This window comes from Peromyscus californicus, unplaced genomic scaffold (genome assembly GCF_007827085.1).
Source record: "Peromyscus californicus insignis strain IS unplaced genomic scaffold, ASM782708v3 Scaffold_18__1_contigs__length_77618521, whole genome shotgun sequence".
NCBI lineage: Eukaryota > Metazoa > Chordata > Mammalia > Rodentia > Cricetidae > Peromyscus > Peromyscus californicus.
Window position 1 is genome coordinate 8,480,634 of NW_026294480.1, and position 11,954 is coordinate 8,492,587.

General features: G+C 48.5%; 1 protein-coding gene across 1 annotated transcript; it reads left to right on the forward strand.

Annotated features, from left to right (window-relative positions):
* Positions 1 to 1,219: 1,219 nt before the first annotated feature.
* Ropn1l (rhophilin associated tail protein 1 like) lies at positions 1,220 to 11,713 on the forward strand. Its single transcript, XM_052743015.1, has 5 exons — positions 1,220 to 2,325; positions 5,111 to 5,234; positions 5,499 to 5,660; positions 9,559 to 9,734; positions 11,533 to 11,713. The coding sequence occupies exons 1-5, from the start codon at positions 2,195 to 2,197 to the stop codon at positions 11,594 to 11,596; spliced, it is 657 nt and encodes a 218-aa protein (XP_052598975.1). The 5' UTR covers positions 1,220 to 2,194; the 3' UTR covers positions 11,597 to 11,713.
* Positions 11,714 to 11,954: the final 241 nt, after the last annotated feature.

The following is an 11,954-nucleotide window of genomic DNA, read 5'->3' on the forward strand; positions in this document are numbered from 1 at the left end:
GCCTCGTTTTCTTTTTGGTTGTGTGTTTTTACTTTGAACCTAAGTGGGGAGCGCACTACTGGATTGCGTGAAGCCTCTTTGCTTGTACCACAGGCTGAAGCTGCCCCCTTCCTACATCTTCATGCTATGAGCCTTCTCTTTGTGATGGAGACTGTGCTAAGTGCATGTCAGAAACCATTTTATGTCATTGTCCAAATGCCAGAGAAGGAAAGCTTTTCTCCTTTAGAGTGAAGACATCTTGATTTTAGGGGCCGTTTCTAATTTTTCTAAGTTCAATTTTTTTCTCAAAAGCATTCAACATTTTTCTTATCTCCACCTAATTAAATACATTGTTACTTAAAGTTGGAGTGGTGAGAAAACGCTCTCTGAATCACACATCTTTAATCTGTGAAGTTGTAAGTCTCCATAAAAGGAAATCGATACTCAAAAAAATTGACCGTTAATTCTCCTTATCCACTCATTGCAAACAGTGATTAGGAGACTCAGTGTGTCAAGGGACTGAGGAATTAGTCTCTCAGGGAAAATGGCTGCCTTCAGGACCACAGTGACCCCAAGATGGGAGGGACAAGTCAGACACCTGGGCCAGCACACAGGACCTAGCTGCTTCCTCCGTGGTATCTAGTTCCTCACGTATGCAGGCCCTAGTTCCTCCATCCGCCTTCTGCTGCCTGCTGCTACTTGGTGCTCACCTCCTCTAAACCCACAGGTACACAGTCACCAAGGCACCTTTGCATCGTTTACATTGTTTAGCCATTTAAGATTTTTTTTCTTCCTTTACCTATATAACAGAGCCTAAGTTCCTGCTCACCATTCATTTGTTGTTTAGGACACCCTTGGAGCAGGAGCTTCTTGCTCAGAAACCACACTCTTATTCTTTGCTTAGGAGGCCAGTTCCTTTCAACTGTCTGTGGGTCGGGTAAAGCAGACCCTCCAGTAGGTAGACAGTGGGTTCTTCACTGCTGAAAAACTGAAGTAATTGGATATTGGTTACAGAATGAAAAGCAAAGGGATTAATACCATAGATAAATATTAATTAAAGGCAAAACGATTCAGTCCTAAGTAAAGTCCAAAACAGTGACTTCTGGAGGAAAACATTTTTTTTTTTTTTGGAAGGTCAATAGTAGGCACACATTTTTTTTTTTTTAGCTATAATTAAGGAAAAAACATTACCAAAATTAAAACCTCCAAGAGACTTATCTAAGAATAAAAATAAGTGCCTTGGTACCCCAATTGTTCTACAGTATCTCCAGCTTTACTGGTCATGTGCCTAATTTTTTGTGGTAGTGGGGTGGGGTGGGGACAGACCTGGTTACTTCTTGAAACACTAAATGTTGCCCAGGCTGCTCTCCCAACTCTGAGCCCAAATGAACCCCAGCCTTGCCCCAGCCTGGGTTACGGAAACTGCTATGTGCCAGTCCCCTCATCCAGCTTGAACTATGTCGGATTTTACCTAAAGTGTGTTGCGTTCTTTGAATGGAGACCATGATTTAGGTGTTAATGAGAGTTAACCTACTTAACTAAATAATGGGCATTTCTATTTACTCTTTAAACAACAGCTTAAATTCTTGCATAGGATAAATAATTTATATTAATAGCTATATGAGCAATATAGCTAAGGCATCAGAAAATTCTGTAGTCCCCAGATACGTGAGCACTTCGGTCTACACTGTCTGAGAGTTGTTAACCATTCTATCAACTTAAATGGTTTTTTGCCAAAGCTGCTTTGGTTTGGAAACGTGTATTCATAAGGGGGACGGGGTGTGTGTTTGGACCAAATAGAGCCTAGTCCACAGCTTGAGGCGCCAAGCAAAGGCCCTGGTCTCATCAGTAGGTGACAGCTGGCGACCTCCTGGGGTCCAGACTGGCTCAACCTCTGTGTTTTAGGAAAACAGCGCTCTCCCCTCTGCAGGGAGGGGGGCGGGGTGGGTAACACACCCCATACTTTGACTAGGCCCAACATCCCCCCCCCCCACACTTCGCTCGCCAAGGCCATGCGCCTGCGCAGCTCGGTTGCCTGGATACCTACCGCACGCCACAATCGCGCGCTCCTGGGCGTTGGGCGGTTGAGCCTCAGTTCCCCTGGAGCGGGCGGAGGAGCCGGTAGAGAAGCGGAGACCGGCCGCTGCGCTGACCCCTGCCTCTCCTCCCCGCAGCACACCGGATCGTCCCTGGCCGCCGCGGTCTGCCCAGAACGATGCCGCTGCCCGACACCATGTTCTGCGCGCAGCAGATCCACATCCCCCCGGAGCTGCCCGACATTCTGAAGCAGTTCACCAAGGCTGCCATCCGCACGCAGCCGGTGGACGTGCTGCAGTGGTCGGCGGGGTAAGCGCCGCCCGGAACCTCGCCCAGTTACCGAGTCCAGACGCCTCAGTTGTGGGTGTAGACAGACCAGCCGCTGGGCCCCACTGAGTTTAAAAAAAAATCAGTTAGAGGGACGTTTATAAATGAAACCGCCTAGAACAATGTGCTTATGCTAGGCGGTCATCCACGAAAATTGGACAGCACAGCTCACAGCTAGCAAAACAAAACAAAAAAACCACGAACCGTCTCCGGGACCAGATCATTATAATCTTACTACTCATTCTTTCGGTTTTACAAGACAGCCCTTTGCTACATTTAAACATCACGAGAATAAGTATTTTTAGCTAAATGTTGCTGTCTCTGAACCATATAGCTAAGAGTGGATTCGTTTCTTTCTTTTTTTTATTTTTTTTTTAATTTTTTTTAAGACAGGGTTTCTCTGTGTAGCTTTGCGCCTTTCCTGGAACTCACTTGGTAGTCCTTTTTAAGACAAGGTTTCTCTGCGTAGTTTTCTGTCCTGGATCTCGCTCTGTAGACCAGGCTGGCCTCGAAGTCACAGAAATCCGCCTGTCCTGCCCCCTCCCCCCCCACTCCCACCCCCGACTCCTCCCCCGAGTGCTGGGATTAAAGGCGTGTGCCACCGCTACCCGGCATATCGGATTCGTTTCTTTTAGCTGTTTTGACAACTTGACTTGCTTTAAAACAACAGAGGTGAAGAGCCCCTCATCAGTTGAAGCAGGCAACAGGTGATTGGGATGGCTTTGGGGAGGCTGCCTGCTTCCGTATCAGAACTGTGTTCTAATGGCCCTTCTATGTCCATGGGTCCTCTCTCTGCCTTCCTCTCCCGAGGATCCCTTTGGGAGGCATCCAGTTTATTCTGGACAATTTCCCCATCTAAAGTCCTTCATTGTTCAAAGACTTGTGGAGTACCATGTACAGGTTCCAAGGGCTGGGGCCTGGACATATTTAACTCCATCAGGGTCACCTGTGAACCCAGCACCTGCCCATTCTCTCAACGTCCCATACAATATCATGGTCCCTGGCTCTAACCATTGTTCAAGCCTTAGGAAAGACAAGGGTTTTATAAAAGTTTCTTTATAGCACTCCAAGACCCTGCCCCCACCCTGGCCCATTTGAGAACACTTCACAGTTACTTTGAAGGGCTTTCTCAAGGACTTCACGATTCCTTTGATTGGTGCTAAGGAACAACTATGAAACAGGTGTGAATCCTGCTGAGCCACAGTATTGCAAATGCCCCCCCCCCCCCTTTATTTAGCCTTTAGCCATTGAGGTCTACATTCTGCACTTCTCTCATCCCTGTCCTCACACTCCTCAGAGGAACACAAGTCTTAGCCGCATAGGCAGAGTTGACCCTAAGGGGCCAGAAGAGAGAGAGTTGAATTTGGTCTACTGTCTCCACTGTCCACATCCACCTATGTTACAGATTTAGACGGTTTCTGGTGACTCATACATACCTATTGGAGGATGTATTAAGGCAACATCACGTAGTTAAAAGGGAGGTTTATTTGGGGGTAACTTACAGCCAGTAAAGGGGTTGGTTACAGGAGAGGTGAAGTGCAGTCCAGTGGTGTTCTCTGGAGAACTCTGCTCGGTCTACATCCAGCATCCAGGATCCATGAAGCAAGAGAGCGGCACTATCGGGTCTTAAGGGCTCCGGTGTAGCCCCGCCTCAGGGGCAGGCCATAGGTAGACATGGCAGTTATCAGAAGCCTCAATGGGGGTAGTACTTCCAGGTCAAAGCTGGAACAGCTACCCACTACACATACCTGTTGCCCTGGTGCTTAATTTCATGTTTTTTTCCCTGGCTACAAGTTCTTTGGTTAACAACCAACCATAGCCCAAGACCCTGTCTGGCACACCTCCCTCTTCTGGCCAAACCTGACATGAGTCCACTCTTGAGTTTGCCATTCCTGAGTTTGCCTCTAGCCTAAGCATTTTCAGTGTCCTTGAAGGGACAATTGAGAGAAGTACCTGGCAACATGGGGAAAAATGGAAAGTAGGTGACCTTTGTATGCCTAGGTGTTTAATGTCAAATACCTCAGAAAGCAGCTGTCAAAGAAAATGAACAGCCTTAGGCGTGGGGCCTGGGGAGGAGTCAACCTGAAGAGTATTTGCTTGCGCCAGCACTTGGGAGGCAGAGGCAGGTGGATCTCAGTGAGTTTGAAGCCAGCCTGGCCTACAAAGTGAGTTCCAGGACAGCCAGGACTGTTAGACAGAGAAACGCTGTCTCGAAACGCACCCCCCCCCAAAAAAAAAGAGTATTTGCTTGCTTTTCTAAAGGACCTGAGTTAAACCCCTAGCACCCTGTCACACAGCTCCAGGGCATCTGGCACCTCTGCCAAGGACATCTGCACTCACATTCACTTACCCACATGCAGACACTATATTTAATAAAAATAAAGATCTTTTTTAAAAAAGTGAAGTAGCACAACATTGGATTCTGGTCCCTTTGTCCACGTCTTCAAAGCTCTTGGAGGAAGGGGGTCAATGAGACCAACAATGAGATGAGCACAGTTCAGTGCGTCTGTCCCCCCCCCCCCACGCCCCCCCACCTCAGTTCTCGGTCACTTGGTGCCTCCAGGAGCCTCAGACACCAGTCATCATGTCTGAGAAACCAGAGTGCACAGTGAAGGTCCAGGGGATTGCTCAGCCGAGGGACCAGGGCTTCGGTGTCTGCAGCTGGCCTTGGGAGCTCGCTCCCCCGACATTTGCTGGGCTGTCAGACCCTGCGTGCCTTGGGCGCTGCCTGTGTGTGGATGCTCTTCAGTGATGTCTCTCATTCCAGGTATTTTTCAGCCCTGTCCAGAGGAGACCCACTTCCTATAAAGGACAGAATTGAAATGCCTGTGGCCACTCAGAAGACCGACACAGGCCTGACCCAGGGACTCCTAAAGGTCCTGCACAAGCAGGTGGGTGAACCTCTAAACTGTCTGTGCTTCTGTTGCCATTCTGTGCCCCTCAAAACATTAGGACAGCTTCCCCTTTGTCCCCAGGCCTGCCCTACCACATTTGAAGATGATTGATTCTTGGAAAGAACCCAAGAGCTAGCTTTTCATGTATAGATAGATATTACTTTTCATTCTGTGAATGTGTGTTGGATATGTGTATGGATACGTCTGTGTGTATGCTTTTTCTACTTAGACTTAGCATGTCATATTGTGTTTTCTAAACAGTGTAACCACAAACAATATGTGGAATTACCAGACCTTGAGAAGAAGTGGAAAAACTTGTGTCTGCCAGTAGAAAAATTCAGAGCTATCCTGGAACTGGATCCATGTGAAGAAAAAGTGGAGTGGATAAAATTTTTAGCTCTTGGATGTAGCTCCCTGGGTGGGGTATGTATCTACCAATAGCATAATCTGTGTAATTATGTACCTGACTTAAAAATAATTTGGGTTTAAGTAACTACAGAAAACACTTTACTTTATTAACTTGCTCTTGGAAAGGAGTTATTTTTTTCTGGAGACCAGACTAGTTATGTGATGAAGACCCCAATTTAAAAGATGTTAAGAGCAGAGCAAACACATGGATACTCTTGGAATATGTTTAGGTTTTCAAAGGGGATGTACCAATTGAGTTCTTTTATTTGAACAATATAATTTTGAAAACTGGTAACATTTTCTTCTTCTGTGGGAAGAGACATAAAATTCCGTTGCGTTTGACTTACTATGCAGTATTAATAAGTAATAGATACAGTGTAACTTTCCTGCCCTTACAATATAACTCCAATAATTTAGAAATAAGACAGCAGGATGATTGATTGGATGGTCCTCAATTGAGGAGCCTGGGGACTTAGGCATGAGGTGGGTGGGGGCTGGAGTGGGAGGGAGTGGTTGGAGCTTCCTTGGGAGAGTGTAATGAGCCTGTGGTTAAGTGAAGGGAGCCTTGGTGTTTGTTAAGAAAGGAGCTTCAGGAGAAGCAGCCTTCTGCTGTCCAGATGAGCACTTTCTTTTGCTCCTTCAGTCTTTACACTGAGTATATAACTGTACATAATTCATAATCCTTGCTTAATGTCCCACTCATCCTCTAAAAAAGGGTTTTATTTAATTCTTTATCAGTTTTTAAATTTGTATGTGGGGGGTTGGGGATTGTAAACATGAATGAATGCCTGTGGAGGCCAGAATAGGCTGCTGGATCCCTTGTTAGCTCCTGACATGGGTGCTGGGAACTGAGCTCAGGTCCTCTGGAAGGGCAGTACATGCTCTTAACCACTGAGCCTCTGACTCCTCCTTCCCCCAGCTTTGGTCCATGTGCACATTTCTTAGTCAGTTTTTTTTTTTTTTTGGTTTTTTGAGACAGGGTTTCTCTGTGTAGCTTTGCGCCTTTCCTGGAACTCGCTTTGGAGACCAGGCTGGCCTCGAACTCACAGAGATCCGCCTGCCTCTGCCTCCCGAGTGCTGGGATTAAAGGCGTGCGCCACCACCGCCCGGCTAAGGCGTGCGCCACCACCGCCCGGCTTGCGCCACCACCGCCCGGCTACAGACAGCTTTTTTTTTTTTTTTAAGATTTATTTATTCATTATGTATACAGTGTTCTGTCTGCGTGTATCCTTACAGGCCAGAAGAGGGAGCCAGATCTCATTACAGATGGTTGTGAGCCACCATGTGGGTGCTGGGAATTGAACTCAGGACCTCTGGAAGAGCAGTCAGTGCTCTTAACCTCTGAGCCATCTCTCCAGCCCCCTTCTTAGTCAGTTTTACTTCAAATAAAAGCCGTTCTTGTTTTCCGTTTCTGATGGGATAGTATACAGGTGTCTCCTGGAACTTCCCTTCGTTCCCAGTAGCGTGGCTGTGTGCCTTTGTCTACTGTAGTCCATGGTTGGCCAGGTGCATGGATATGCTGCAGCTCGGGCTCCAGGAGGAAGCTCTGTCCCTTGAGAAGGCAGGTAGCAAGCTGGTGGCCTCAGGTCCAGCAATGGTTGGGTATGTGGTTTCTGGTCAGCTCTTGACATCATTGTGCTGAGGCATGGACAATGACAAAGCAGGTGTCCTCGCAGGGCTGTGCTGCCCAGTGGGGTATTCTCTGGAAAGACAAAGTCAAATGGGATTAGTTATTAGAGAAACTGCGGCACTGTGCTCATCAGGGGCTCTGAAATTAACATTTTCATAGCATGGAATTCGTATCTAACATTTGAGGTTAATGTTGATGGCTTATGCCTCTAAAAATAGGCATGAAAGTTTAATATTAACAATGAGAAAGAACAGGATAATACATGATTTAGGGATTATTCTGTCCCACCTCTCCAGTCATGAAAGTAAATCTGAGATGTATATACGTGAGTGACACTAGGTGGCACTATTTTGTAAAGAATGAAGCTTTCATCTTCTACCATGATTCTACCATGACTATGTCAAAACAATCAAGTTCCTGTTTTCTTCTATGCTGCTTTGTCGCTAGGAAATAAATTTACATCAAAAAGCTACTGGTCACAGAGGGTTCCTTCCTGCCCCCTAACCTAGGTCATTTTTTGTGGCTTGCCTTTAATTCCCTTAGGTGATAGATGCCATAGAAGCTCTAGAGTGTAACTTGGGTCAAGTGCAGCTGGGTGTGTGGAGCCTTTTTTTCCATCATCCCTGTACAGGGGTCTGCTCGGCCCTGTCTCACCCACCCCACAGTGTGTGGAGAGAGAGCTCTGTCTCAGTGTGGGATGTGCTTGCAGGGAGGTACCCAAGTCCCCACATGGTCACTAGCACACGGATAGTACCACAGCTGCCTGTGCAGGCTCCTCTGTGGCCTGGACATGCACTAAGAACACATCAGGGATTGCAAGGGAGTACATCTCATTTTCTGCTTTTTAAACACTACATTCCAAAAGGAGAAATGAAGAAGTGAGCTGGTAGGTGTGTTGGGTGCGATTATTGCTATGCCAGTGCCTGTCAAGAAGCACTAACAGGAACAAAGACAGATGCTGGCACCTGGCTCCAGATGCTCTTCCACTGTGCTAGGCGAGGCACGGTGGCTCCAGTGGCTGGCTCCAGGGTCTAAGGATCAGAGAGCTGAGACGTCAGCCTCAGACTGAGCCCTCTCAGAAACCCACTTCCTCTACCTCAGTCCCACCTCCTAAAGGTCCCACAAGCTCCCGAAATGGTACCCCCAGCTGGGGGTCCAGTGCCATACAAGAAGTCAGGAGTTGTGACTTACTGCCTGCTCATGTGTGTCCCTTCGGGTGCTGCAGAACTGGCACTGAGACCCTTCTAAGTTCTGTATTTGCTGACTTCTGCCCGGCATACACTCTGTGCCCTTAAGCTTCTCTTGGGAGCCATTATAGCCCAACTTAGTGAGGTTCTATGAAGGAACAGAGACCTGAAGCCTTCACTAAAGTTCATGGTTACATGGTGCTGGACTCGAAACCCAGAACCACATGGAGGAGGTTCATGGTAAAAAATGATATGCTTATTGCCTTAGGGTTCTTGCTGAGAGGAAACACCATGACCAAAAAGCAAGTTGGAGAGGAAAGGGTTTATTTGGCTTACACTTCCATAATTGCTGTTCATTATTGATGGTTGTCAGGACAGGAACTCAAACAGGGCAGGAACGTGGAGACAGGAGCTGATGCAGAGGCCATGGAGGGGTGCTGTTTACTGGCTTGCTTCCCATGACTTACTCAGTCTACTTTTTGTTTTGTTTTTTGTTTGTTTTGGTTTTTTTGAGACAAGGTTTCTCTGTGTAGCGTTGGTGCCTGTCCTGGATCTTACTCTGTAGACCAGGCTGGCCTCGAACTCACAGAGATCCACCTGGCTCTGCCTCCCAAGTGCTGGGATTAAAGGCATGTGCCATCGCTGCCCGGCTCAGTCTACTTTCTTATAGAACCCAGGGCTACCAACTCAGGGATGGCACCACCTACCATGGACTCTGGACCCTCCCCCATTGATCGCTTACAGCTGGATGTCATGGAGGCATTTCCTCAACTGAGTCTCCTTCCTCTCTGATGACTCTAGCTGGTGTCAAGTTGACACACAAAACTAGCCAGTGCACTTTCTTGTCTATGGCAGTCATTCCCATTTGGGTATAAAATCCATAAATTCACCATGTCTGGTCAGTTGTGTCCTGGTCAACCCTTCCTTCTCGCTTTATGTTGTGGAAGCTATGCATCCACCTGGATCTTCACTAAGATGGAGAACACACTCTGAAGAATGTCTACAGCACACACTTGCGTTTCTGTCACTGGTGTCGTCTTTAAATCTCAGACTCCAAGAGTGACTGTGTCCCGTCCTTGTCCCGTTCCCTGCCTAGACACTGAATACCGCCATGAAGAACGTCTGTGAGATCCTCACTACTGACCCAGAGGGTGGGCCTGCTCGGATCCCGTTTGATACTTACGCTTACATCTACCAGTACTTGTCTGAACTGGACCCAGAACTCCCAGCCTCAGAGACGGAGACCTATCTTGCCACTTTAAGAGAGAAGTCGTAAGTATAGCTCTCTGTGGGTTTCCTGTGGACTGAGTTGGAGAGTCTCCTCTGTCCACCTCTCTTTGCTGAGAACTGGCCCTGGCGGAAGGCAAAGGTGCTTGCCTTGGTTCCAGCAGTGATGAAGGGGAGCCTCCTGTCAGAGACCATCAGCAGAAGAGCAGCAGCCCCTCAGCCTGTCTTCTCAGTGTCAGACAGTGGGAGTCCATCTTCCTAGACTTTAGATGGAGAAAATATGTCCTGCCACAGGAAACGCTTAATTCTAGCACGTACTGTCAGATAGTTTAAACGATAGCTTGTTAAAAAGTCACATTGATAAAATTAACCTCACCAACACATGAAACGTAGAGATGAATTGCCACCAGTGGGCAGCCTGGCTGCAGCCCACAGGTGCCGAGTTACCCACAGACTGTCATTGATGTCACTCACACAGCTCTTGAGTGAGGAGCTGGCACATGACACCTGCGCAGTGTATCTTCATGCTGTTGGCATCGAGAGAATGTCAAGGTGCTCGGGGGCTTTTAACTTTTCACTCCCGGCTGCCTGGGGCTGGTGTCTTCTCTCTGTAGTAAGTGGCCTGAGGTGCCCACATCTGGGAGGTTCTCTATGGATGCGGGAGCACTGTCATCTTGGTCTGGAAGGCTGTGGGAAGCTGATAGGTTCTTTGCTGGTATCTCAGGGTTATCCCTGGGAGTGACTCCGTGAGAGTGTGTGGATGTGTGGGGAAGGGGCCCTGACAGCAAAGCCAAACATGGCAGCTGAGGAGAGTACTGGCTGAAGCCAGACTGCAGTGCTGGCCGGGAGGTAAAAGGATGGTCTGTGGCTTGCCACGTGTGGCTGGAGGGCAAGGGCAGAGAGGTGGGCGGAATGCATGAGTAGGGAGAGGTTCTGAAGATGGGCACTGCATGCCAAGGAGAGCTCATCTCGGGGAGAGCTCAGCTCGGCTCTCTAGGTTCTCATTCGCACCCACCCTGGAAAATCCTGACTGTACCGGTTCAGGGAAGCCTGAAGGACCCAGCTGCCCAAGCAACCGTTCGGGGGCCGGGGGGCAAGCAAGGCATGGGCTGGGTTTGTTGGGATCTCCCAGCCAGCGCTCTTTGTGTGCTTAGAATGCACCGATATCGGGCGGCATAGCATGTGAGCACCCGAAGCCGAGGCCTGGCTCTCTGGGCTGCCCTGCCTCTCCTCCTCCTCCCTCATCAACTTGTTAATTAGGCTTCTTTCCCACAGAGGGCGCTGTTGCTTGTATGTCTGCCTACTAGAGATTTATTTCTCAGCCCCACGACCCATCCGTCCACTCATTTGCTGTCTGCTTGGTTCTGACAGCGTTTGATAGCCCTTGATATCTGTACCTCCGTGGACGGTGATGCTGCACGTGGTCTGTCTTAGCTGTTGAGGCACAGCAAGCCATGTGGGCTCTGCAGTCTTGGTTCCCTCTGGCCCATGTGCAAGAGAGGGGGCTAGGCTGGGGTGGGTGACAAAGAGCACTGTGGAGGTCGTGGGCAGGTTAGAGTGGTCCCTGGCTGTCATGAGAGCCGTGGTGTGGCGTGTTCTGGGCAACCTTTGCCCACTTGCTGATGTAAGAGTGGCTCCCCAGCACTGATGTTTGACCTGGAAATAAGCAGCCATTGTTGTACAGGAAAATAGAGCTCAGAACTGTTGCTTCCTGGCAGGAGTCTGTGGTGGGGCATCCCACGTGCCCAGTGTTTGAGATAACCTTGTCAGTTAAGTGACATCCTAAAAAAAAAAAAAAAAAAATTTACATTTCTAATTGCATCTCCTTCTGTTTTCTATCCAGAGAATCTAAAAGGAATGGCATGATAGGACTTTCGGACTTCTACGTTGGACGGAAGTCAGTATAGGAAGCCTTGAAAAGAAAGCTCTGAAGAATTGAAGAATAGACCATTAATACCGAGAGGAACACATTTAATGTGGTGCTTTTGAAAACCTTGGCGCCAAATACAGCTTGTCATTAACCACTTCGTGTGACGCGTGTTTGTCAGTGGAGCTGTGGTGTGGCAGGTGCTCACGGCCCACTTAGCAACTGCGTCTCGGAAGGGCCATAAGGGGGGCAACCGCAGAGCGGCACCATAATCCGTCTTGGTGACCTTATCTGGAGAGTGTGGGGAAGGAAGTGAGGTGGGAGCTTGTAAGTACCCAGCCCTGCTGCCTAGAACAGGGGTCACAGACACACTTGGCTCCCCAGTGCCCAGGCTTCCC